The 24,232-nt window shown below is 51.0% G+C and overlaps 11 protein-coding genes across 11 annotated transcripts; 4 read left to right on the top strand and 7 right to left on the bottom strand.

Moving 5' to 3' along the window:
* Positions 1-112: 112 nt before the first annotated feature.
* N7515_003165 (uncharacterized protein) lies at positions 113-4,739 on the top strand (the record flags this gene model as incomplete). Its single annotated transcript, XM_056663909.1, has 4 exons — positions 113-169; positions 222-530; positions 585-1,098; positions 1,156-4,739. 4 exons carry the CDS (start codon positions 113-115, stop codon positions 4,737-4,739), a joined length of 4,464 nt encoding a protein of 1,487 aa, XP_056522966.1.
* A 175-nt stretch (positions 4,740-4,914) lies between these two features.
* On the bottom strand, positions 4,915-5,447 carry N7515_003164 (SCP2 sterol-binding domain-containing protein; the record flags this gene model as incomplete). The annotated part of the gene is made up of 3 exons (XM_056663908.1): positions 4,915-5,078; positions 5,164-5,373; positions 5,432-5,447. 3 exons carry the CDS (start codon positions 5,445-5,447, stop codon positions 4,915-4,917), a joined length of 390 nt encoding a protein of 129 aa, XP_056522965.1.
* A 590-nt stretch (positions 5,448-6,037) lies between these two features.
* On the bottom strand, positions 6,038-6,825 carry N7515_003163 (uncharacterized protein; the record flags this gene model as incomplete). Its single annotated transcript, XM_056663907.1, is given in 4 exon segments — positions 6,038-6,227; positions 6,255-6,446; positions 6,463-6,567; positions 6,617-6,825. The coding sequence occupies 4 exon segments, from the start codon at positions 6,823-6,825 to the stop codon at positions 6,038-6,040; spliced, it is 696 nt and encodes a 231-aa protein (XP_056522964.1).
* A 422-nt stretch (positions 6,826-7,247) lies between these two features.
* N7515_003162 (uncharacterized protein) lies at positions 7,248-7,583 on the bottom strand (the record flags this gene model as incomplete). The annotated part of the gene is made up of 1 exon (XM_056663906.1): positions 7,248-7,583. The coding sequence occupies one exon, from the start codon at positions 7,581-7,583 to the stop codon at positions 7,248-7,250; it is 336 nt and encodes a 111-aa protein (XP_056522963.1).
* Positions 7,584-7,777: 194 nt separating this feature from the next.
* Positions 7,778-8,008, bottom strand: N7515_003161 (uncharacterized protein; the record flags this gene model as incomplete). The annotated part of the gene is made up of 1 exon (XM_056663905.1): positions 7,778-8,008. The coding sequence occupies one exon, from the start codon at positions 8,006-8,008 to the stop codon at positions 7,778-7,780; it is 231 nt and encodes a 76-aa protein (XP_056522962.1).
* A 2,559-nt stretch (positions 8,009-10,567) lies between these two features.
* On the top strand, positions 10,568-14,088 carry N7515_003160 (SNF2-related protein; the record flags this gene model as incomplete). The annotated part of the gene is made up of 3 exons (XM_056663904.1): positions 10,568-11,784; positions 11,845-12,604; positions 12,685-14,088. Coding segments are annotated over 3 exons (3,381 nt in total), but the record flags the coding sequence as incomplete, so codon positions are not given.
* A 792-nt stretch (positions 14,089-14,880) lies between these two features.
* Positions 14,881-15,950, bottom strand: N7515_003159 (Ran family GTP-binding nuclear protein; the record flags this gene model as incomplete). The annotated part of the gene is made up of 5 exons (XM_056663903.1): positions 14,881-15,012; positions 15,078-15,283; positions 15,351-15,504; positions 15,575-15,667; positions 15,891-15,950. The coding sequence occupies 5 exons, from the start codon at positions 15,948-15,950 to the stop codon at positions 14,881-14,883; spliced, it is 645 nt and encodes a 214-aa protein (XP_056522960.1).
* Positions 15,951-16,488: 538 nt separating this feature from the next.
* On the bottom strand, positions 16,489-17,363 carry N7515_003158 (putative 26S proteasome non-ATPase regulatory subunit Nas2; the record flags this gene model as incomplete). The annotated part of the gene is made up of 4 exons (XM_056663902.1): positions 16,489-16,620; positions 16,685-17,025; positions 17,080-17,152; positions 17,211-17,363. 4 exons carry the CDS (start codon positions 17,361-17,363, stop codon positions 16,489-16,491), a joined length of 699 nt encoding a protein of 232 aa, XP_056522959.1.
* Positions 17,364-17,884: 521 nt separating this feature from the next.
* Positions 17,885-20,592, top strand: N7515_003157 (putative Rho guanyl nucleotide exchange factor; the record flags this gene model as incomplete). Its single annotated transcript, XM_056663901.1, has 6 exons — positions 17,885-18,430; positions 18,491-18,808; positions 18,860-19,060; positions 19,110-19,328; positions 19,390-19,615; positions 19,664-20,592. 6 exons carry the CDS (start codon positions 17,885-17,887, stop codon positions 20,590-20,592), a joined length of 2,439 nt encoding a protein of 812 aa, XP_056522958.1.
* Positions 20,593-21,199: 607 nt separating this feature from the next.
* N7515_003156 (SBDS family protein) lies at positions 21,200-21,672 on the top strand (the record flags this gene model as incomplete). Its single annotated transcript, XM_056663900.1, has 3 exons — positions 21,200-21,363; positions 21,429-21,552; positions 21,613-21,672. The coding sequence occupies 3 exons, from the start codon at positions 21,200-21,202 to the stop codon at positions 21,670-21,672; spliced, it is 348 nt and encodes a 115-aa protein (XP_056522957.1).
* Positions 21,673-22,118: 446 nt separating this feature from the next.
* Positions 22,119-24,162, bottom strand: N7515_003155 (mismatch-specific DNA-glycosylase; the record flags this gene model as incomplete). The annotated part of the gene is made up of 4 exons (XM_056663899.1): positions 22,119-22,281; positions 22,331-23,382; positions 23,731-24,047; positions 24,105-24,162. The coding sequence occupies 4 exons, from the start codon at positions 24,160-24,162 to the stop codon at positions 22,119-22,121; spliced, it is 1,590 nt and encodes a 529-aa protein (XP_056522956.1).
* Between the last annotated feature and the right edge of the window lie 70 nt (positions 24,163-24,232).

The following is a 24,232-nucleotide window of genomic DNA, read 5'->3' as shown; positions in this document are numbered from 1 at the left end:
CCAAGCGGAGGAATATTGATCCAGCCCCACGCTCTATGCGTACTTCGTATGTCTACGTAGTACTCATCATCTTTGAGGCTACTAAGAGTTGGCATTGCTCTTCGGACCAAATATGAATCAAATACCCCTGGTCCAGGGTGCCTCAATATCAGGGTGTGATTATTTTTGGGTAGGCAGTCGCCGCGCCTCCTTTAGCTCACATGCAGCTAACTGAGATCTAGGACTCACACAATGCGTGGCTATCGCCTTGTGTATTGCCCTATCTGGCATGCATCCCAGCCATTATAATACTGCTCGCTGCATTGGGCCACATACTTGGGAGCTACTTTAAGAGATGGCGTCCTGAGTGGACTATCCCTTTCGTATCTGAGCAACATGATACTCAGGAGCTCCCGCTGGATCGGCCAAAGCAATCATTGCAATGGACTGCAGCTCTTCTTGTACTCTCAGCTACGGGTCTCTTGGCCGAGACTGTTCAATTTGTCCCTCCAAGGATTGGTGCTTCGGCTTTTGTACTTATCGTCTCATGGGTGAGTTATCCTTTATTCTTAAGTGGGTGTATTGGTCATTGACTCTTATTTCAGGCAACAGTATCGATTCTGGTCGCAGTCACGCGGCCCAGGCGTTGTTCTATTTTGATGCTCTCTTATTACTTTCTGGCATTTGTAATTGAGCTCTCTCTGACGAGACACCCAGACGTGAGTCCGCAATTCAAGATCGTGGCTCGCTATGTCGCCGCCGCCGCCGCAGCAGCAGCTTGTACAACAATCCTCTTGATGCCATTCCGTGAGCCTGCAATGCCATCAATAGATATCAGCGCTGTTGGTCAACAGCCATCGAATGACTTTCGCACTCCAGAAGATAATCTAAGGCTTTGGCAATTTCTTACGGTCTCCTGGATGGCACCGCTCATCTCCACTGGGCGCAAAAGACAACTGCACGAGGGAGATGTCTGGCTGCTTGGGTTTGACTTTCAGCACAGTCGTCTACATGACAAGTTCCGTCGACTTCGTGGGTCTGTTCTCAGTCGGCTAGTGAGAGCTAATGGAATCGATGTCTTTATCATCTCTGCAATCTCGATTATACAACTCATATGTGGTGGGTAAAATCTGAACAAGGCTCCACTCCACTCCCTGCCACTGACAGTATTATCAGACTTTTCTACCCCAGTATTGTTGCAGCAACTATTGCAGGCTATGAAAGACCCCTCCCGACCAAAGCGCGTACCTTTGACCTATGCCTTCCTATCTTTCGCTCTGAGGCTGGTGGCGGCACAGTCCCAGGTGCTACTTCTGTGGTACGGAAGACGGTCTTATGAAAGGTCAAGAGGTGAAATGATCATGATGGTCTATGAGAAAGCCCTTTCACGAAAGAACATCTTCGGGCTTATGGTTGAGGGCGACACAGGTCAGCCCAACGGCGAAGACAACGGCAATGTCAACGCCACTCCACCTGAAGAAACACAAGAACCTCCCGTCAAAGCCGTAAAAAGCTTCTGGCGTCAGATCGTCCCACATGGGCGAAAGACCCCACAGAAACAGGCCAAAGAAGCTGCGTCACTTGGCAAAATTTTCAATCTTCTCCGAGGGGATGTCTACGAAGTTGCCCAGAGATTTTGGGAGGTCGACTCGCTCATCGACAAGCCGCTGGGACTTGTGATCGCTACTATCCTTGTCTGGACTCTCTTCGGCCCCTCTTGTTTCTTAGGAATACTAGCAGTCCTAGTTGCACAGGCCGTGAACGCACTGGTTACTAGAGCCCTTCTCCGGTGGGAGCGAGTCAGACGAGCGGCAACGGATACCAGACTCCAGATCACTTCGCAATTTGTCGAAGCGATTCGCCACCTGCGCTGGTACGGGTGGCAGAATCATTGGCTCAAACAGGTAATGGAGGCTCGACAGCATGAGCTGACTATCCGGATTGTGACTAGTCTATGGGGTATCTTGATTCGCACCATCAACGCTTTCGCCAGTGGCGTCTTTCCAGTGGTTGCATTGTACGCATATACCCTGTTGGCTGGCCATGATCTACGGATCGATATCATTTTCCCTGCATTGCAGCTATTCACAATGCTCGAAACGCGCCTTCGGGATATTCCTGGTCTCATCACCTCGCTTATCAATGCCTTCATTGCCCTTGGACGTATCGAGGACTTCATGTCTGAACCAGACAAGGAACTTCTGCCCATTGAATCCTCTGCAGACGAGGATCCACTATCAATGACGTCTTGTTCGTTTGCATGGCCTGGGAAAATCTCACCCGTCCTCATTGACATCGACGTCGTCATACCCAGAGGGCTGACTGTTGTCACTGGCAAGGTTGGGGCTGGGAAAAGCGCATTCTTGCAAGCCCTTCTAGGAGAACTAGATAGGATCAGTGGCTCAGCCCACGTTCCAAATGAAATGGTTGGATATTGCGCTCAAACGCCATGGCTGCAAAGCATGACTATTCGGGACAACATTCTGTTCTCCGCTCCTTATCACGAACAGCGCTACAAGCGGACACTGGAAGCATGTGCCTTGCTTCCTGATCTAGCTCAGTTCAAACAAGGTGATTTATCGTTTGTGGGCGAAAATGGAATTGGTCTATCAGGTGGACAAAAAGCGCGAGTAGCCCTGGCAAGAGCTGTCTATAGCGCATCGCGGGTCCTGCTTTTAGACGACCCATTGTCTGCGTTGGATCATAATACAGCAGAGCTGATAGTCCGCAAGTGCTTTTCGGGGCCGTTGATGAAAGACCGCACTGTTGTTCTAGTGACGCATCGAACAACGTTAGTTCGTCAAATTGCCGACCAGATCATTGACATTTGTGACAAACGTGCCACTATTTACGACAAGGAGTCAATAAAGCTTGACGTGACCGAGACAGGTACTCTACAACCCATTGGTCATGAAAATGAAACTGAAACTCAAGCCGAAAGCACTCTCGAGGAAGAGACAGCTGCTGTGCCTGATAAATTCATTGAGGAAGAGCATCGGGCAGAGGGAGGTGTCAAGGCTCGAGTTTACTGGAATTACGTCAGAGCCGGAAAGTATCGATGGTGGTTAACCCTCGTACTCATCCTGGCAATCTATCGGCTAATGGCTGTTGGGCAATCATGGTTCCTCAAAGGATGGGGAGAGGCCTATGAGCGGACCACTGTTCTGAGGGACGAGATGTCACCACAAGGCTCCTGGCTAGTCTCGGGGCTGAGCATCCACACTTATTTCATGCCCCAAAACCCGATAGACCAACTTCCGTCTCCGCGCGAAGATGTGCGGCCTTGGCTATGGGCATTCTTTGCCATAATATCTTTCCAAGCAGCTACACTTCTTGTTGCTCAGCTGTTGATGTTGGTGATCGTCTATTGTGCTGGGCGGACATTTTTCCGACAGGTCCTGGTCCGAGTCAGCCATGCGACTTTCCGATACTTGGACACAATCCCGCTGGGGCGCTTGATGAACCGCCTCACATCTGACATTGGAGTCGTCGATGGCAATATCAGTGAGCAATTCCAGGTGATTGCATTCCAGGCAATTACCTGGATCTCCTCTGTGCTGGTCATCGCCACTGCTACCCCGATATTCTTGGTACTCTCCTTAGCTCTCACAGTGGCATTTGTCTTGGTATTCTTGCGTTTCCTTCCTACTTCTCAGAGCTTACGACGCCTCGAGATGGTGTCCTTGAGCCCTCTCTTATCCAATTTCGGCGAGCTACTGCATGGTCTGACCACTGTCCGAGCATTCCATGCAGAGTCACAGTTTCAAGCCCGGGTCATATCTGTAGTAGACAAGTTCCAAGGGATGGACCATTTCTACTGGTCACTCCAGAGCTGGCTCATGTACCGGTTTGAGAGCCTGTCCGCTTTCTCGACCTTTTGCCTGACAGCTCTGGCTCTGTACACAAACACTACGCCAGGGTTGATAGCATTTGTGCTTATTGCTGCCAACAACTTTGTGCAGTCCACACATGCATTGTGCAAACAGTACGGCCAACTTCAGATGGACTTTGTCTCGGTAGAGCGAGTCGACGAGCTACTCCATATTGAAGAAGAAAGCCCAGGTACCGTGGATCCCTCAGCCGCGTGGCCAACCTACGGCAAGGATGTTGTCTTCGAAGATGTAACTCTTCGTTACGCGCCACATCTCGACCCTTCGCTTATGAACATCTCTCTTCGCATACCCGGCGGATCCACTACAGCAGTCATGGGGCGTACAGGCAGCGGCAAGTCGACACTGGCAATGTCGCTCCTGAGCGTCATCAGACCGGAATCTGGCCGTATTCTCATCGATGGCATTGACATTGCCGAAGTTAACACACAAGCGTTGCGCACACGGGTTACCTTTGTTGCACAAGACCCCGTCCTTTTCCCTGGGAGTATTCGCCTCAATCTAGATCCCACGGAAGACTACTCAGATGAGCAGTGCACTGAAGTTCTAGACCGTCTGTGCAGTCGGCATGGTTGGCATCTCGGAACGCATATTGAGGCCGGAGGAAGAAACCTGAGTCAGGGCCAACGGCAACTTATTGCTCTTACACGAGCGGTGCTTCGTCGGAGCGCGATTGTCATTCTTGATGAGGCGACTGCTTCTGTTGACCATGAGACGTCTCTTGACATTCAGCAAATTATCCGGGAGGAGTTGCAGCAGTCTACTGTCATCACGATTGCGCATCGCATTGAAGCTGTTAAGGACGCGGATTATTTTGTGATTTTAGATCAGGGGCGGGTTTCAAGACAGGGACATGTGCGAGACTTGTAAATAGGATATTGTCGATCAGATTGAGGACTACCGCTTCCGCTGATCGGCACTCACGGCGGCTGCTTATACGCTCGAGACTGGACAGATACGAAGAACACAACACAGGTAGAAAGCCATTAAATAGTCGCCCTTATGAATGAGGGTGTATATAATTTGTCAAAAGGGTATCTATTCTTTACAGCTTGGCACCGCCCTGGGCCTTCTTCAGGATAGGCTCCATCTTGGTAGCCTTCATGATGTTTCCCTTGATCTTCAACTTGCCACCCATGAACAGACGCTGGGCGTTGGCCTTGCCGGAAACAAGCTGAGCGAAGTCCTCGTCGGAGAGGGTGAGGGTGACTATTGAAAAAGGAAGAAAAATTAGCGTATGAAAAAGAAAAACGCGCCAGGCAGCTCAGCGCCCACATCATCAATGTGAACTCACCATCGGCCTTGTCGCCAGAAGGGGCAGCGCCCTGGCCGACCTCGCCCTTGTTCTTGAGATCAAGATACCAGGCAGCCTCCTCGCCGCTGGAGTTCTTCAGGTTGAAGGAGAAGATAGCCTTGGCCTGGCCTATGGCGTTCTTGCGGTCGGCTTCATTGGCCTGGAGCGTCTGGTTGATGACGTCGAAGGCAGCGGAGGAAGGGTGGGAATCTATTCACCATTAACAACTGGGTTTCTCTTCTCATCTGAACAGAAAAGTGAAGCATACCTTTCTTGACAGACATGGTGAATGTGGTAGTACAGATGTAATGTGGTAAGTCAACAGAGTGCGGGTGACCGAAGAATATAAATGACGACTATGGAAACCCCGTGAGCATGTGAACTGGCTTTCCCGTGCCGAGGCCCCGTGCATCCACCGCGCCCACACCTACACCGAGGAGCTCTCTGTGCGGACTGCGGAAACATATGTCTGTGATTCCAAGGTTCTTTCTTTACTCTTCTTCTCGCTAGATTTGTGCCGAACTCGTTCATGATCTGCACTTTTCCTTATGAACAAGACTTGGTCCTCCGGTTGCCCAGTCTTGCCCCAAGGTGTTTGCCCCGGGACCTCCAGAACTTCCCCTGACTCCACATGTACCGCGCTTGTGGTGCACTGGGTCCTGAATGGGGTTGCACAGATTCGGTATTCACCGCGACACTACTACCTAACACATTCCTAGCCTATGCCAATCCTCCCTCGGGAGAGCACATATGCGAACCGCACGCCCCCGACGTCACCGCCAACTTAGTACCGAAGACGGAAGACCGTACAATCGCTCCACATGATCCGGGGTTCCCCACAACAATTCGCGTGTCACCGAGATCGTGCCCTGGCTCAAGTTTCGCAGCATGCTGGGAGACCTTTGTTGCTAATATGCATGTCGCCTTCTGTGATTGTTTCCCGCTGAGGCGTGCCGGCAGCCGGACTCAATATTATGGGCGCGTCGACAGTCTTGATATCGAGTTGACCTTGCTTCCATCCTTCGTTGCCTCGGAGTCCTGTCAATTGTGCCAGCGCCTCGTCTCTAGTGCCGGTACGGAGCACTACCTACGTTCTCGAAGATGAGCTCTCGCAGGAATTTCCGGTGCTCTTGGGTGAAAATGCCACTTGCGACGCGTCCATTGTCGCGTTGACCAGTTCCATCCGTTCCAGTTGTCGGGGGTTCAGCAGTTGGAAAGGCGATGCACCACACTTGGGGACGAACTCAATTTGGCTTCTCATCGTGTACCATGGTGAGGCTTGGCTTTATCGCAACTTACAGCAGTGGAATGCCCCCTTTGCCTTCCCGGTGAACGGCCATACTTTGCACGACAGGAAAACTTCCGAGATTCACGTAGAGGAGCTTGAGCTGGTCTAACGACTTTCTGGCTCATGACCGAAACTCGTCATGTGGATTGTGAGCTGTGAGCTTACAGATCTTGGACCAGCCCTTGCACGAAGCAGGTGAGGCGCCGAAGCCTGGGTGGATTGACAGTTTCGATAGGGCGTGGAGATCTCTTAACGGTACCTGTTCGATCGCGATACGCAGTGAGATCAATGCTTAGTCCACGACAATTCGGCGGTAGCGGTGACTTGGGTATCCGCCCCTCATAGGAGATTCGCCAATGCCGCAACCCAGTCATTATCCTCATTGCCTTGATAAAAACGCGACGTCGGTTGATACATGCAACGGAGGCAGATTCTGTTCGTGTTTGGATCCAAGATTGGGGATAGGAAGGTGTCCTTGTCGTGTAGGAGTTCAAAGGCCATGACGTGGACCTGTCTCCCAATGCGCCTCAGGGCTGGCATCCGTGGGGTTCTGTTGAAGGTGCTGCTGCGAAAATGAACTTCTATGTCTGCGAAGAGAAGATGTACAAGTAGGCGCATTGGCCTCCCGGGCTTTGGGCGCCCCCCGGACCCCCAGCCTCAATTGCTGAGCATTAGGTAGCCTTATCCACCTTCCTTAAACGCCAGTCACAATCCGTAGGTAGTTCCATTGATTACATATATCAGAGGCGCCCAGACCGAACTTCATTGAAACAGGCTACTAAAACTCAATGGAGGTCTAACTACGGCGACGGGCTGAGGGTGACTCCTGATGACGGGAGATGATGAGCCTGACGACGGCGGCAAGTGGCTGGCCGTCTCCCCCGGCGTAGGACGACCCTTCGAAGGCCGAGAGGGTAGGGATTGAGATACTCGGCTGGTAGACGGTGGTGTAACCGGAGTACTCTGCCTCTAACATGACGCGAAGATAACGAGATGCTGCGAGGACCGACGGCACCTTTTCCGTGCGAGTCGAACGAGTCAGGCGGCCTCCCTTCGCTCTTCGTCCGAACAGACCTGATGGCCATCTGTCCGGGGGTCCCGACGGACGAGAACTACGATCTCTCACCGCCATAGGCAATGCATCCTGTAGCTTTCATTCCCCGCGCTGAGCCAACTTAAGAACTGTGAGTAAACAAACCATATGACAAGACTAGTAACTCCAACGGAACCTCCGGCGACAGCGAGGGGCAGCTCACATTCAGCCCTAGGCGCAGGCTGCCAGGACTAAACCGAGAAGGCGAGGTAAGGGGCGAACCTGGTGAAGATTCATGACAGTCCGCGAGCACGAAGCCCCTCGGTACGTGAACTGTTGACAGCACCGGAAGATTGGGACGATATTCGGCTGCGCGAATCCGAATGCCGGTCCCGTGTGGTTCGGAAACTCGACGAGAAGTACATGTCGCGGTTCCGCACGGGGGTCCGTTCCATGCGCTTTCCAGTCGATCCCCCGGTGAACACCGATCGCGCCATTGACGAGTCATTTGGGGGTCCAGACATTGTATTTGTCGAGAAGGATTACTCGAGCAGCAAGCCCAAGCACAATCTGTGCAGGCAATGTTCCCAGCCAGGTGTGGCGAAGCCTCGTGCGCCCGCGACCCAGTATTGCATGTATTAATCCGAATTACTGGGCCCTGTAGATCTCGCCAGGCGATCATGATTTAGATCCCGCGCAGCATCCCTTGTAAAGTAGATCCGGAGGGCATCTCTGAAGCAGCCAACCCAGTCTGAATTAACGGAGGCTACTCGGAGATCTGAGCAGTCGCCAGTCCTCCACCGTGACCTTATTTTCCCGAAATTCATCGAGCGCTTACGAGATCCCTTCTCCGACTCTCCCTGCTGGCGGAGAGAACAGGGATTTCGTCAAGCGCTGGATAACCTTCGGGAAAATAAGGTCACGGTGGAATCGAAACTGGTGTAGGGGGCGGCGTTGATTGCACGGCGTTGATTGCACAATGTGCACCTCTTAAAGTCCATTGGGAGCAAGGGAAGATAAAGTTGATGTGTAGAAGGTAAAGAATTGAAAGATGGATCGCCGGGATGTGATTTTGTTTTGGAGGAGCTACACTAGACAGTATGATTCTGCCATTTTTCACCGATCAGAATTTCAGATTTCGGGACGGAAGATTGGTCATTGGACGGAAGACCACAATCACGTGACAATCGACTCCCTCATTGCTGTTATTGCTTCGCTGACGCTCAGCAAACAATCCACGTGAATTCCAATGAAGGTTCCAATGTTTATGTCCGGGCACTGTCATCGAGACAATAAACGGCGAGACATAGGTCGGGTCATGTATATTTTGAGACAACCCGAAGCAAATCTACTTCGTAGATTGTACTACCTGAGTGGGGCATTAGGGCAAGTGCCACCAAGCCCTCTGACTTTGGTGTTTTTATTTAGTTGGACAAATTGACCATTGTGGATTTCCTCACACATTTTGCCATACACTTGATTTCTGTCAGTTATCACCTAATGATGTCTCCCCCGCGTCCTTCGCCACGTTCATCATCGGTTGTGCAGCAGTGAGAGCTCTTACTATACTGTGGGATGTCTCATTGCCTTTTTTGCGTTCCCTTATCTGGACGTGACGGTGTTATTCCTGCCACTTCTCCATTTCAGCCATGCGGTCGTCAATTGATTCACCCTCCGGCTTGGATTCCTCACGGTCTTCAGTCTTCACCGGGGTCAGGCACACCATTTACCCTTTTTGAGATGCGAAAAACTGGTTCTGCGACTATACCAATAGTAGCCGTTGAAGGACCTAACGTCTCTGGAGCTGAATCAGTTTTTCACATCTCCAGAAAGGGTAGATGGTGTGCCTGGCCCCGGTGAAGATGTACGGATCTAATTCTTTAACGTCTAGGCTACACCGGTCCCGATCTTGAAGATTTGAGGAGGGGAAAGCTTGTGAGAAGCAGGAAGCCTCATGCTCGTTGGTGCATCCCCAGGGGATCGGAAAAATTGGAAAGCTCCTTGTGACATATTTGTATGCAGCTTTGTCCCAGTAAACTTCCAGGCGCATCTATACGCATTATGTCACAAGAAAGCTTTTCAATTTTTCCGACCCCCTGGGGATGCACCAACGAGCATGAGGCTTCCTACAAATATGTCACAAAGTACCTAACTAGTCACTGTAATGGATTAGGTGATAACTGACAGAAATCAAGTGTATGGCAAAACGTATGATGAAATTCACAATGGTCCCGATAGCCAGTTACGCGTACGCGCTAGTTCACGTGCCGATAAGAGCGCGTTCCATATCAACGAAAATTTGAGTGTCTGTCTCCGAACAAAGGGAAACCAAAAGTATTAAGGGCGCATTCCCACGGAAGTAAATACAAAGTGATACTGACTTTGAAATGTATTATCCTCTGTAAGAAATCTGTTTCGTAAAACCCATGGAAGAAAACTCTGGCCGAGGAAGGATAGAAATGTGATATGTCCACGAATCCACGTGGATCCTTGGCAGACGCGCGATGACATGGGTAAACTTCTACACCCCGCAAGCCGCACAGGGGACTAGTAGACCAGTCGCAAAGAGCACTGAGTCTCGCACCTTCTATCTCATCCGATCTTTCCCTCGATACAAATGATATAAATGGGGCCATATCGTCTCTGCGATCCCACCTCATTCTCCTATTCGCTCTCCGAACCTGCCCCCCTCGTCCGCAGAGCAACCCGGGTTCATTCGTCAGTAGAACTCGAGATAAGTCCAGTACATACCCTGCAATTGCCAGACCGTGGTTTGTATTCATGATCCATATTTTCATACTTTGTTATTCCTCGCTGTGCCGTCCTGCCACCACCCGTGTGCTGCCTAGTCGTTTGCCTTTGGAGCCCAAGTTTCGCTGACTGACTCTCTCAGACCGGTCTTTTTCTTTCCCCCAAATCTCTCGCTCACTTCTCACGGTGATTCTGCTGAGTCTGGGCTGTAGTATTCTATCCCACCCACTGCTCCTATCGCTGTAGCTATACCGTGACTCCGCTACGCCGCCAACGATTGGGACACTTTGGCTTTGAAAGATTTCAGGGTCAGGAATACATACTCTGAGACCATGGCTTCCTCCGTCGATCCGTCCGAAGAGGACACAATCACAGATATGGTGGAAGAAATCGAACTATACAAATATCTCTATAACGATATCATGCTGTCGCGGGGTCAGTGCGCAGAGGCAGATGAGTACCAGAAGACGATCAACGAGATGGAAGCCAAGGTTGCTGCGCTTCTCGGCGACTCTGCTCCGACTCCCCAAGCTGCCCCGGCTGCCCCAACCCCACAAGTGCCGTCGCCCATTCCGCCAGTCCTGGCGCCTACGCCTGCAACTCCGCGCATGCCGTCGACTCATTTTACTGGAATCCCGGGAGTATCGTTCGCATCCCCTCACTGGCCTTCGGCTGCACCTTCACCTTTCGCGGCTGAGTCTCGCCGTCCGCCAACATTGTCGGCTTCCCCAAGCGATCCTCCAGATAATTCTCGTAAACGCCCGCGCCCGCTTTCTGGTTTTTCGCCCACAACGCAAGGGTCGTCGAAACGAAATGCGCCTTCGCAGCCTGGACCTAGCAAAACCAAGCTAGAGATAATTGAGGAAAAAAAGCAAGCGCAGCTTGACAGCAATGACCGCTTGTTCGCGGGATGGAGAAAAATGGCTGGTAATGACGAGGAGCAGCTGAAGTCACTCCAGGAGGAGTATGACGAAAGTGTGCAGTTGATTGAAACAGAGTACCAATTTAAACGAGATGAAGAACTTGCTCGTGTCCTCCAAGCCGACGAGGATAAGAATGGTTTATCGGTGAACAATGCCCCAAAGCAGAATACCTCGCAACTTCCAGACCGGCCCCATCCGGTCAAGGCCGGGCCTCCGGGCTTATACATTCCTCCAGTGTATGGACAATATGGCCAGGGAAAGCCATTCGATTCCGATGATGATCTCGAAGAAATTGACGCCAATTCATTCAATTCCCGATTTGGCCAGCAGTCAGCCCGCCAGCCCGGTTCGGGATATTCAAATATGCCCTTCATTTCGTCCAAGTTGCCGACGCACATGCCATACCAGACTCAATACTCACATCCACATCTACATCCTTCCCATCCCTCCTACCAGTCATACTCCTCGCAGATGTCGAACAGCTCACCAGTAGCTGGACCCAGACCCCTTCCTTGGATGAACAAGCCCTCATACCCTACCATGCCGGGTGCGTATGATAGATTCGACAGGGCATTCGACCTTGTCCGAGCCCAAGAAGAGATTTGGGATGATGATGCAGACATAGCGTAAGTTACTCCCCCCTTCGGCTTACAGGCATAGATCCAGTCTTAACCCACTCGCTTTAGTGCGTACAACGAAAAAGAGTTTCCCGAAGATATCAAGAACCTGCTCGACGGAATTAACGATATTCGGGAGGCAACTAAAGCAGACAGCGCAGAGATTCCTAGTGCTCTGAAAGTCACACTGATGAAACATCAGCAGATTGGTTTGAGGTGGATGAAGGCCAAGGAAGAAAGCAGCCACAAAGGTGGGATACTTGCGGATGACATGGGTCTCGGCAAGACCGTCCAAGCAATTGCCCTCATGGTCTCTCGTCCATTCGAAGATGAAGAACGACGCCCGACCTTGATTGTAGCGCCCAAAGCACTCATGGACCAATGGAGACTCGAAATTCAGCGTCATGTCAAACCGGGGAGGCACCAGATGTCCGTCCTGATCTACCATTCGCTGCGCAGGCCCTGGAAGGAGCTGAAAAAGTTCGATGTGGTCATCACGACTTTCGGTACCCTCACCGCTAACTACAAAACATTGCTCGAAGCGGAGAATATGCAAGAGCAAGGACGGGGAAGCACAGCGCTGATAAATGAGATGAAGGCAAGGGCAGGCCCTCTCAGCCCTGCTGCCAAGTGGCACCGGGTCATTATCGACGAGGCACAAAACATCAAGAATCCGAGCGCAAAATCAGCCATAGCCTGTTGTCGGCTCAATGCCACCTACCGCTGGTGTTTAACTGGTACCCCTATGATGAATCGTCTTGAAGATTTCCAGTCGCTGCTGGGATTCCTGCGGATTCGACCATACAGCAATGCAGCGAAATTCAAAGCGGTAAGTGACCCCGCCGTTACTCATTTCCAGCTCATTCTGCGCAAGTTGTTCCGGGTAGCTCACACGTTTCTCTATTGTAGGACTTTGTGAGACGCATCAAATCAGGCTGGGGAGGCGAAGATGTGATGAAACAACTACGAGTGCTAGTCAAGTCTGTCTGTCTGCGACGAACAAAAACCTCCACAATTGATGGCCAGCCCATCTTGCAGCTGCCAAATAAGATCATCAACAAAGTCCACGTTGTGTTCGATGAGAGAGAAAGCCAGGTTTATGAAGAGCTCAACGCGAACACCCAACGGCAGATCAACCGGTACCTCGACGCCGGCACTCTGGGGCAACACTATAGTCATGTCCTGGTTCTCCTTCTCCGTCTCCGGCAGGCATGCTGCCATCCTCTCCTCATGCAGGGCTTCCGAAACCAAGCTCCTCAGACTAGCATTCCCGGGGTGGACAAAATAGCCAACGCTAAGCTTCTGAGCCCTTCTGTGGTGCTGCGTATCAAAGCAAATGACGACGAAGAAGACGGTACTTGCCCTGTCTGCATGGACAGCGTCGAAAATGCGACCATTTACATTCCATGTGGACACCATGTCTGCTCGGAGTGTTGGATCCGCATTTCCGATTCTGCCCATGGTGGAGCTGTCGTCATTGATGACGATGGTCCAACTGTGATCAGATGCCAGAATTGCCGTGGGCCTGTAGACCCTGCAAAGCTCACTGATACCAACGCGTTCAATAAAGTTCACGGCGACCCTGCGCAAGACTCTGCCACCGAAACCGGTGAGACCCATGACGATGAAGACGATGAATCAACAGTCAGCAGTGAAGACGGTGACTCGGATAGTTCCACCGATGACGGTGAAGGAGGCCGAAAGAAAAAGTCCTTGGCTGAGCTGCGAGCAGACTCCTTGAAAAACAAGGCCGAGAAGAAGAGGTACCTTCGCCGCCTTGAGAAAAGTTGGTTCCCCAGCGCCAAAATCACCAAAGCTTTAGAAATCCTCCAGGAGAACGAAGACCGCGGCTTGGAAGAGAAAACCATCATCTTCAGCCAGTTTACCTCTCTTCTGGATCTTCTCGAAGTGCCTCTCGCCCGCCGCGGCTGGAACCACGTCCGCTTTGACGGCAGCATGTCTCTGAAGGAACGCAACGCAGCCGTCACGGCATTCACCAATGATTCCGAATGCAAGATCATGCTCGTTTCTCTCAAAGCTGGCAACTCCGGCCTGAATCTCGTCGCTGCTTCGCACGTCATCATGTTCGATCCATTCTGGAATCCGTATATTGAGGACCAGGCCGTCGACCGTGCCCACCGTATTGGGCAGGTTAGAGAGGTTTCCGTTCACCGTCTGCTTATCGAAGGAACCGTTGAAGATCGCATTGTCACTCTTCAGGATCAGAAGCGGGAGCTGATTAGTGGTGCCCTTGATGAGGGTGGTACTATGAACGTCTCCCGGTTGGATGCGAGGGAACTCGCTTACCTCTTCGTATGTATTGATTCTTATCTCCTATCCTGGAACTCTTGGCTAACCTTTCTTTCAATATACAGGGCGTGAGAGGCTTGTAGTTCCTGACTCCATTTCGGGTTTGCGTTCGCGTTCAAGCACCAGGCTTGCCTTCGTGAAACGGGAATTGTAATTTCAGTTGTTGTGTCTACATGGAAGGCATTTGGCCTCCCTGTTTTGATTTATTGCTCTTTAATCAAGAGTTCAATTGTTGCTATACCCTGGCGTTTGATCTCTTGCACAAAGAGCTGTCTGATTAAAGTCTAGATAGAGTTGTTAGGTTAATGATTTCTCGTAACCTACTCGCGGTTCAAGCAATGTCTAAAATGTAACTTAACGAGATTTCCAGAGATCTATATGTCTGCTTCTCAGGATAAATCGGTATGTGCAATCATGGGAAAGACGGTCTAGATCTGTCGAAAGGAGAACATGCTTTTTTTGGATGCTGTGCTCGTTTTGAGAAAAAAGGGACAATTGGGATGTCTAAACTACCAAGATTGGGGGAAATCACATAGGAAAAAAAATAATGCATAATAGGTCCGTGTCTTCAAACCACAACTACCCCCTGTCCGCTTTCATTGTATCGTGATTCGGAGAACGGACTTTGCTTTTGCAGTGCAAAACCCAAACTAAAAAAAAAGCAATCCCCGGGTGTCGTGTATTGCCTTTCTCCCTCCCGTGGGTTGAAACTCGGGAAAACAGGAGAGGGGAGGACAGAGCGACTCCCAACTTTCGTGTCGGAAACTTCGTGTACCCATCATTGAGCGCACCGCTTTACAGATCGGCATCGTCCTCGTCGGGGAGGGGCTGGTTGGCAGCCTCCTCCATCTCTTGGCGGTAAGCCTCGAGCTGCTTCTCGTCGACAGTAACCTCGGGGGGAGCAAGGGCAATGCCGGCAACGAAGTCCTATAAGATAAATTGGTTAGTATTGGACTGGCTTAGATGCAACTCAGGTAACAGAAATGACGTACGAGCTGGGGGTTGCCAACAAGCTTGCGAGCGAGCCAGAGGAAGGGCTTCTCGAAGTTGTAGTTGGATTTGGCGGAGATATCGTAGTACTGAAGGTTCTTCTTGCGGTGGAAGGTGATGGTCTTGGCCTTAACCTTGCGCTCCTTCACATCGACCTTGTTACCGGTGAGGACAATGGGGATGTTCTCGCAGACACGGACGAGGTCACCTATCGTACAGGTCAGTACTTTTGAACTAGCTTGATGCGATTTTAATTTGCCGGAAGAATCACTCACGGTGCCAGTTGGGGACGTTCTTGTAGGTGATACGGGAAGTGACATCGAACATGATGATACCACACTGGCCGTTGATGTAGTAACCATCACGGAGACCACCGAACTTCTCCTGACCAGCGGTATCCCAGACATCGAACTGGATAGCACCGTAGTTCTGTTCGGGTTCGGTTAGTTGAAACGACCAAACGATTCGAAGCGGGGATCTTCAGCGGGGTATAGCATACGGTGTTGAAGTTGAGAGGGTGCACCTCGACACCAAGGGTGGCGATGTACTTCTTCTCGAATTCACCAGTCAAGTGGCGCTTGACGAAAGTGGTCTGTTGGGTTTCAATTTGTTAGTGACGAAGTCGCGGTGAGGGCGGGGCCGTTGGGCAGATATTTCGGTGTCGACAGGCGCGGGGCAGAGGGCAGTCAAGAGAAATGAAGGAATCCAGCGTGTTCAGGAGATATTGTTGAGGAGATGACCATCGTTGAGCTGATGACTGCATCTCTGAGCCCATTCCCATCGACAATGAAGCATCGAGATTCGCATGCGCTTACCTTTCCAGTACCACCGTCGCCGACCAGAACAAGCTTGAAAGTGGGGGTTTCAGTAGCCATGATGAAAATTAGTTAGAGAAAAACTTGAAGCAAAGCAAGATTCAAGGATTCGCGCCGTAGGGATAGGAGCGGGTTTTTAATAGAAGGGAGGGGTGAAAGAAGGGGAATGGATAATAGCGCTTGATGGAATTTTTGCCCCGTCACTGGGGGTCACATGACTTTATGCCTGAGGCGCACTGACGTAGTGTCAACAATCTCTCGCGCCAGCCACATCTACTGTGTACTTTGATGGATATAGCTATGCTTGAAGGACTAGAAGCTGCCATGGCTACAATGGGTCCTACTGCGTAACCGCCTACTGGTAGTAATCCCTGTCTTAGTTTATTGTATTTTTTTATGACGGTCAGACCTTGTGCGCAAAGGTATTCTCGGGCGCTGTTATGACCTGTACGCTTTCTCCAATCATACAGAACCCTAGATATTCAGTGCAAGAAGGGGCAGGAAAGACATCTCACGTAAGTCATGAAAAGGACATATCGTCATGGTTTAGAATGGTGGCTATCGGGTCATGTTCCTCAGTATCGGCAGAGGCGTACCCTTATAAAGGCACCAAATGGCATCCTAGCATGCCACGGCCACCCCAATTTTGCCGAGGGGTGAGCTGAATGTCCAACTCCGTGGTATCGGATCCAGTCTCATTCTTGCGACTGACCTTGACTGATACTGGCCGCTGTAGAGAGTGGGAGTCAGACACGTATGTAATTTAATGGAGCAGCATAGGAACCAGGACGTACCCCTTCGTTCTGTTGAACTACTTGCGCAACTTTCGAAAGACGCTCGTGGTTCAGCCAATTGACATCCCCAAAGCTTCGAATGGCATCACCAGCTTTCAGTCCTGCCTGGGCGGCTGGACTATCCGGAACCACACTATTGACCTTCGCAAATGGTGTTCCCAACGTGGTGCTATTTGTCGTCGACTGTACAACTGCCGGTACGTCTGTGCCGTTCGTGGTTGGGCCAGTGGCTTGCGTATTTTGTAGGTTGGCGAAATGTGCGTGGACGCCTTTCTCGATAAGTCGCATCACCTCCTTGTGATCATTTCGCAGGTGGATAATGCGCACACGGGTTGTACGGACTATAGTCTCCTTTCAGCACTTGTCGTCGTCGATCAGGTTCTGGCAGGACGTACCTTGCGCGATGTCGATATCATCCCGCGGGAAACCATCGAAGGTGGTGAGTGATGAGGTCATGCGCACTCCATGCTATAACGGCGAGACTCGTCAGAAATTGTAACAAGAGCTTATGATTGGGAAAGCACACCGACTGGAGGACGCTACTTAGCGCTGACAATTCCGCCTCGATGCGTTCTTTCTCTTGCATCAGATCTGGCATCGACAGCTTGGACAAATCGCGAGGGGCACCCCCGGATGCAGGTCCGGAGGCAACAGTTGGAGCGTGGATATTATCGTCCATGAGGATTCCCATAGCCTAGAGAGAAATGGAAGAAGAAGCGGAAGAAGAAGGTAAGTCCCCGGGTGGGTCCTTGGGGGGCAGCTTGATGTCTAAGCGGCGATGCTTGGCGCTGGAAGTATGGGCGTTACCTCTTCATCTCTGGAGCTTCCCATCATTTCTACGGACATTAAAGACTAATCATATGTACAGAAAATGTGCCAATGTCCGGGGAATAAAGCACGTCATTCCAATTTCAGCTATTCAGCTGCCTGATCTCATGACGTACATGGATCAGATTCAAATCTACGATCTCTACGCATAACGGAAGGCGGCTGCCGCAGCTTCCTTTCTCCTCTACGGAGTAGACACATGCACCTTCCAGCGCCAGATATGTAGACGAGGGAAACACTCCCAGTTGCTCTTCCCTCGTCATGAAGTTCAATCCGGTTGTTTTGAGCAGTCGTTTAGGTCCGCCTCTTCGTTCTCCATGCCATCGGACTCCGACTCTTATACTTTGTTGGGCAGGATCGTTATTTGGGACCATGGCAGACCAGGATGAACTTGAGGCGGAGAGGCACGACCTGTTAGAAGATGAAGATGCTGAAGAGAAGATCCCGAGCAGCGGTGGAGTGACGCCGACCGATAGGACAACTTCTCATCCATTCAAGAAATGGATCGAGAGCTTTCGAGGACGGAAACATGACTCTCCTGTATTCCAACAGCGACACGTCGATGGCTGGTCTGAACGTTCATCTCAAGGCTCACAAGGTTCACAAGACTCACAAGACTCACAAGCGTCACAAAGCCAACAATCGGGCATATCCGACACATCGCAGCTCGGAAGCCTGAGCACGGCCACGGACAGTATTAGAAGCCGAAGCATTCTAAGAACCAGAACAACTATACGGAGTGGGACAACTCAGAGTATACCGTCTGAAGTACGTGGCTCTGGCGACAGCTCCCGGCCAAGCTCAATTCAACGGATCGATGAGGCAGCGGAAATACGCGCCACCAAACGGCGTCATATCCTGCAAGAGCTTGTTAACACTGAGACTGACTATGTGTCTGGTTTGAAGGCTTTAATCGGAGTAAGTAACATACTATTAGACATATGATGACTCGATGCTGATAGACCTGTGGAATCTCAGGTCCTCAACATCTTCAGCACGAGGCGCGAGATCTATGAGAATATTCAGGAGATCCTCGGAATTCATGAACGCTTTCTGGTTCGGCTCCAGGCGGTCTCTCCTATGTCATCGATTCAGGCTCAACAAGCAGGTGCTTTCGACCTCACACCCTGGGGAATTACGAAGCGAATTGGTTCGCTTGATCTGGGTAGCTTAAGGGGACTCCAACAAAGATCAATGAGAACTCGAACACTCAAGGCATCGATCAACAAGCGCCTCCAAGCACTCTCAGCCGAGCCAAAAGAGGCGCTAGCAGTTGCACGTGAACTGGAAGAATTAGTAGGTTATGGTAATCTAGTGGGAGTTCATTCACTGACTAGTATCTTCAAGTCATTTTCCTTCTCTGCGTATGAGCAGTTCTGCAACAACTATGAACTCTTGACGCAGGATGTTGCTCTCCTGCGCCGATCGGTTGCCAATTGGACGATATATGATCAGGGAATCGAGGCATTGTCCAAATCAGTGGCATCTACAGCGCGACGCAGACAGGAGGATCATAAATCGATGACCTTGAACGATTTGCTTATTAAGGTTCGCAATCGAACTCTCGCACAGTGTTCACAGACTGACAATGATATAGCCAATCCAACGTCTTTGTAGATACCCTCTTATGCTGCAGGATTTGCTCAGAGCTACCCCCGTCAGTGACTGCCCGTCTGGTCACGATTCCATGCAGCAAATTTTGGATCAGATGAGGGTACTAGTAACGCGAATCAACTCGGCAAATGGAAATCCCATCAACAAAGATCGCATTCACAAGACAATTGCGCTGCAACGCAGAGTGGACATCCCTCAATCGGTAGGCGACCCAGAATATGGATGGATCCATTTAGATGCGCATAAACTGACATTTCGAGCAGCACGCCCTTCAGAGTATATACAGAGACCTAGGCCCTATGGTCCTCTGCGGTGTCCTCCATGTCACATATCAAACTGAGGAAACAACCAACGGCGAATTCATGGTCTGTGTGCTTTTTCATCACTACTTTCTTGTCGCCAAAGGAGTCGATGACTTGCATCGCCTGGAAGCAGTGGCATGTATCTATCTAGACAGCCTCAAGATAGACACGGTTCAAAATGGACGAGGTAAGCATTTCTCCATTAAGATTCAAGAAGATCTTTCTAATTCATTAGGACTATTTTGCTACGGATGCATATTCTCATGGAAGCTCCTGTTCCGGAATCAAGAAGAAAACTACGAATTTGTCCTCAGTGCATCCTCTGCTGCGGAGGAAAAGCAATGGAATACTGAAATTCTCAAAGTTTCCGCCGCCTTGGTCGAAAAGGCCCACAGGTCATGGGAGCCGGGAAAACATTCATTCTTGTCTCTCCGTCTGGCACCTCTGGACCGAATCCAATATACAGTATCTTCTATGGCTCGGAGATCATCGATGGATTCAGTGACATTTGCACGCAGATCTCGCGTCCAACATGTAGTCATTAGGAAAACGCACTTCCCGCGTCAAGTCGAAGAGCCGATCGTACAGGCCCAAGGCGAGATTGAAAGGCTCAAGACGCCCGCCGACCGCTCTGCGTTGGTATTGACTGCCCGTCGAATTGACCGAATTCGGTTGGAGCGATTGATCTCAGATGTCTATACAGGAGATCTGCTTCCCATGCCAGGAATGGTTCTCGGACGGGGTGACCTCTTCCGACGCCCTTCAATCATGAGGCGACTGAGTCTTCGCCCGGGCTTCACCAAACGATCGAGCTCTGTCAGTACATTTCACTCAAGATCAGAATCAGGCGATGTTCTCCCCAGCGAAGATAAGGATGGGGAAGGCAAGTATACGGCAGGCAGCAGTGAGGCAGGCGACGACAAGACAGTGGAGTTTGAGCTGCCTCGAACACCAACCACACCCCGGCGTTCGAAAACGTTTCTTTTCAAAGGTTCACCTAAGAAGCCTACGTCGACAGTTTCCTCGCCTCGCAGTGAGACTCGATATAGCCAGGACGGGACTTCCGAGTCAACTCCATCTCCCAAGAGGTGGTCGTCTCCTATGAGTCTGTTTAGTACCTTGTCGCCTAAGAAGATAAAGAAGAACCGCTCCCAGGCTGAGTGAAGCATCAGGTACTTATATTTTTAGCCGAACAGTACGCGGTGTTCTGTGGGATTGGATTCTGGTACATTCGGTGCATTGGAGTCAGGGGATTCGGGGAATGGGTACGGAGTATTTTGCATTGTTAACTTGGCGAAACGTAATTGTGGCTTACACTATAGCTGATCGGAATGCCACCAGATTCTCTCCTTTTTCCAACTTGGTTGGCTTAGTGAAAATGATCCCCACGTTTGGCGTCAGAGCGGATCTCGAAGCGGGCAGGCAGCTCCAGGACCCTCCTATGACGTCGACTGCAGCAGTAGTTAGCACTCACCGTGACACCACAGTCGTAAGGTGAGGGATTAGAACCACAAATGAGATCTAATTTAACCAGCATATCCACTATCGTTTGATGGAGCTGCAAGCTGTCCAAATCAAACAGCTTAAGGACAACTTGTTGTTATGGTCGAGCTCAGCTCATTAGGTGACGTCATCAGTCATCATCACCGGAGCTCCCAGCTATTAAACCACAGCTTTTTACCCCGTTGACCTTTCTTTTCACTCTACAACAATCATCTACTTAAACTACTTCCTTCATATCCAAAAATAACTCATCTCTCATCCCTCCAACATGCCTCGTGGAAACGAAACCGCTGCCAAGATCTTCTACAAGGGTCGCTCTGACGACTTCATCGTCTTCGTTGACGACCTTGACATCCTTCAGAAGTGGAAGAATGACCGCAGCATTGCCCTTTCCAATGTCTTGAACGGCTGGAAGATTTTCCTCACTCACTCGTAAGTGTCATCCAAGACAATGGCGACAGCTTGTTACCGTTCAATTCACTGACACTCAAGTACAGCCACGGAGCCCAAGGTGTCCTCGACACCGCCAGCCAGAGCTCTTTGCAAAACGAGTTCGGCACAACTAATGAGGATGAATGCATTACCAAGATTCTTGAAGGCGGCGAATACCAGGCCTCCTCGGTAAGTGCTCTGATTCTAAATTCAATCGCGGGGTCGCAGACTAACCCCTCTTCTCAACAGGCACGCGAGCGTGAGGGATCCAAGAACGACTCCAACGGCGCTATGGGCACCTCTCGCTAAATTGCACCACCTTCCCTTACCCTGGGTTAATGAGGATAGGTGTCGGTGTCTTCATACGAAGCACGCCCTGGGCTCCTACCTTCCCCTCCTCTACCCCTTCTCCACCTTGAATTAAGATATCCATATCCTTCGATCGTCCGTACCACACTTCGAAGCATGGTCCTTTGCCAAGATGGTGCATTTTACCTCTCTCTTCGGCTCTGGAATGGGCTCGGAGGGAGTGTTTGCCGTCTTTAGCTTTACCTCTCGGGACTCACAGGCTTCTTTACCTGATATCATGAGATGATGAATGATGAGCGATTTTACTCGTCTACAAATGAGAAATACTTTTGAAACTTCATAGACATCCCATGTGTGGCACAGTAATTGTAAGCAATCGTGATCATAGTTCGTCATAACATGGCACAACCTCCTTTCGATATCGTACCTACATATACACAAGTCAATCATCCAGGAATCGAAGGCCTAATAACCTCATCCTTTACAACCACCTCATCCTTAACAACAACAGGCTCCAACCCCCTCTCAACCCTCCTCTTAACAACCCACCTCCCAAGCTCCGCCCAAATAGCCTCCTTCTCCGCAGGCCTCATCCCAGCCGCAAGCCCACTAGTCGTCGTAGCAACAAAAACCGGCGCCCCCTCCCACCCCCTCACACCTCCCCATATTCTCCCCTTCACCCTGCCACCCATACCGAAACTCCTCCTTCCGAATGCCCCTCCCCTTCCTAACCCTCCAAACAGCCTCCCAAATACTCTTCCCAACCAGACACACCACCTCCGGCCGCTGCGCAGCAACCTTAGCCTCCAGCACCGGCACACCGGCATCCATCTCCGCCTTACTGAGCATGCTCGCGTCGCGCGTCGGCCGCTCGACGATATTCGTGTTGCCGACGCTGTACAGCGCGGGCAGCTTGTATGTGTCGGCGGGTATGTGGCGGATGCTCGTTATGCCGGAAGAATGTAGCAGTTTCCAGAAGAGGTTGGACGGGTGTGCGTAGGCGTGTCCGGTTATTCCGGTCATTATTCCTGGGTTCACGCCGACGAGAAGGAGGACTAGGTTCTTTGGGATTGTGTCGCGTAGGAGGGAGGTTGTTGCTTGCGGTCCTGTGTTTGGGGGTGTGGGAGGGATTTGGGGGGTGCGCTTGCGTTTTGTTGGGGTTTGTCGGCGGGATGGGGGTGTTGGTGTTGGTGTCGGTGTCGGTATTGAGCGGGAGCGGGAGCGGGTCATGCGTGGGAGCATGATTGTGCTTGCTGATGTCGTTTGTGTGGTGGCCTTTCGGCGCTTTGGGCTAGCCGTCGGTTCTTCTGCTTGATTCTCGACCTTACTTGTGGTTTTGCGTTGCGATGTCACCGTGCTCGTGGCGTTCGTCTCTTGTGTTGCGCTGCTGCTGTGCAGGTATTGTTGTAACCTGCCGTTGAAGCTTGTGATCTTGTTGACTGGGACATCCTCTGCTGGTTCGAGAGCGAGATTGGCTTCCTCGTGCTTGACTTTGCGTTCTGTAGACGAGGGCATCTTGTTTTCTTTCTGGGATTCGGGACCGATGGTGTCAGTCCGGGAGGTCAGTTCTGACTTTCGGCTCGGGTTTGAGGTGTCTATGACACATAGGTATGGCGCAGAGCATCTGAGTGGGTATTTGGGGGCTTGGAGCTTGAGGGGTCCACTTGGTCGTGCAGCTCGTGCTGTCAAGATGACGATGGTCTCTTGTTTCTGCCTGGATAGATGATCACGTGCGCGTACACGTGCTAAGTGGGGGCCTCGTGAAATAGAGCCAACTGGCGAGAAATAGAGCCAACTGGCGAGAAATAGAACCAACTGGCGAGTCTAGATACGTCGATCAGGAAATCCGTTATAGTTAGGTGCCAATGTTACTTCAAGTCATCAAGTTCGTTATATATTAGGCTATATACATGATCTGTGTCCGCTGCATGTAATGCGGCACACCATATCGTTATACTTTGAGTAGGCCATGCCGTTTTGGCAAAGTCCAAGGCTCCGGACAAACGACCTATACATTCGTTAGCATGGAACAGCCTGCATCAGATCCGCAAAACGTACCTCGCCTTCACTGTAGGCCCAGAAATAGACACCAATCCCAATTAAGTAGTATATTGCAGGGTCGGTGCCTTGGTAGAGAAGCGCCGCAAGCATTGCGCTGAGGGGGTATATGATGAGACGGATTTCGATGCTGCGATGTGGCACTGAACCAGCAAGTGGCCTGAGAGGCCATTCCCAGGCTATACCGACGAGGCCCATGATGAGGTTTAGGATTTGAAGGACGGGGACCGGGGCGACGGCCGCATCGAGGTTCTTGGAGACGAAATCCCAGAATACTTTGGGCCAGATGAAGCCTTCGACGGCGCTGGCAACTTGATCTGGTTGATACTGTTAGTGCTGGCTTTGAATTTGGGATTGTTCAGTGGACAACATACAAGCTGCTGCGGTGAGAATGATTAACCGCCCCCAATGGTTCTTGATCAGCCTGCCCATTGTGTCGAGCTACGGGCTCTCGGCTGTGTGAAAGTTGTGTGTGGTAGAGATTCGTCCAGCGAAGGTCTCG

The sequence above is a fragment of the Penicillium bovifimosum genome, assembly GCF_028826915.1.
Source record: "Penicillium bovifimosum strain IBT 22155 chromosome Unknown utg000003l_segment0_segment0, whole genome shotgun sequence".
Lineage (NCBI taxonomy): Eukaryota > Fungi > Ascomycota > Eurotiomycetes > Eurotiales > Aspergillaceae > Penicillium > Penicillium bovifimosum.
The sequence above is the reverse complement of the archived record's forward strand: the minus strand, read 5'-3'. Positions and strand labels throughout refer to the sequence as shown.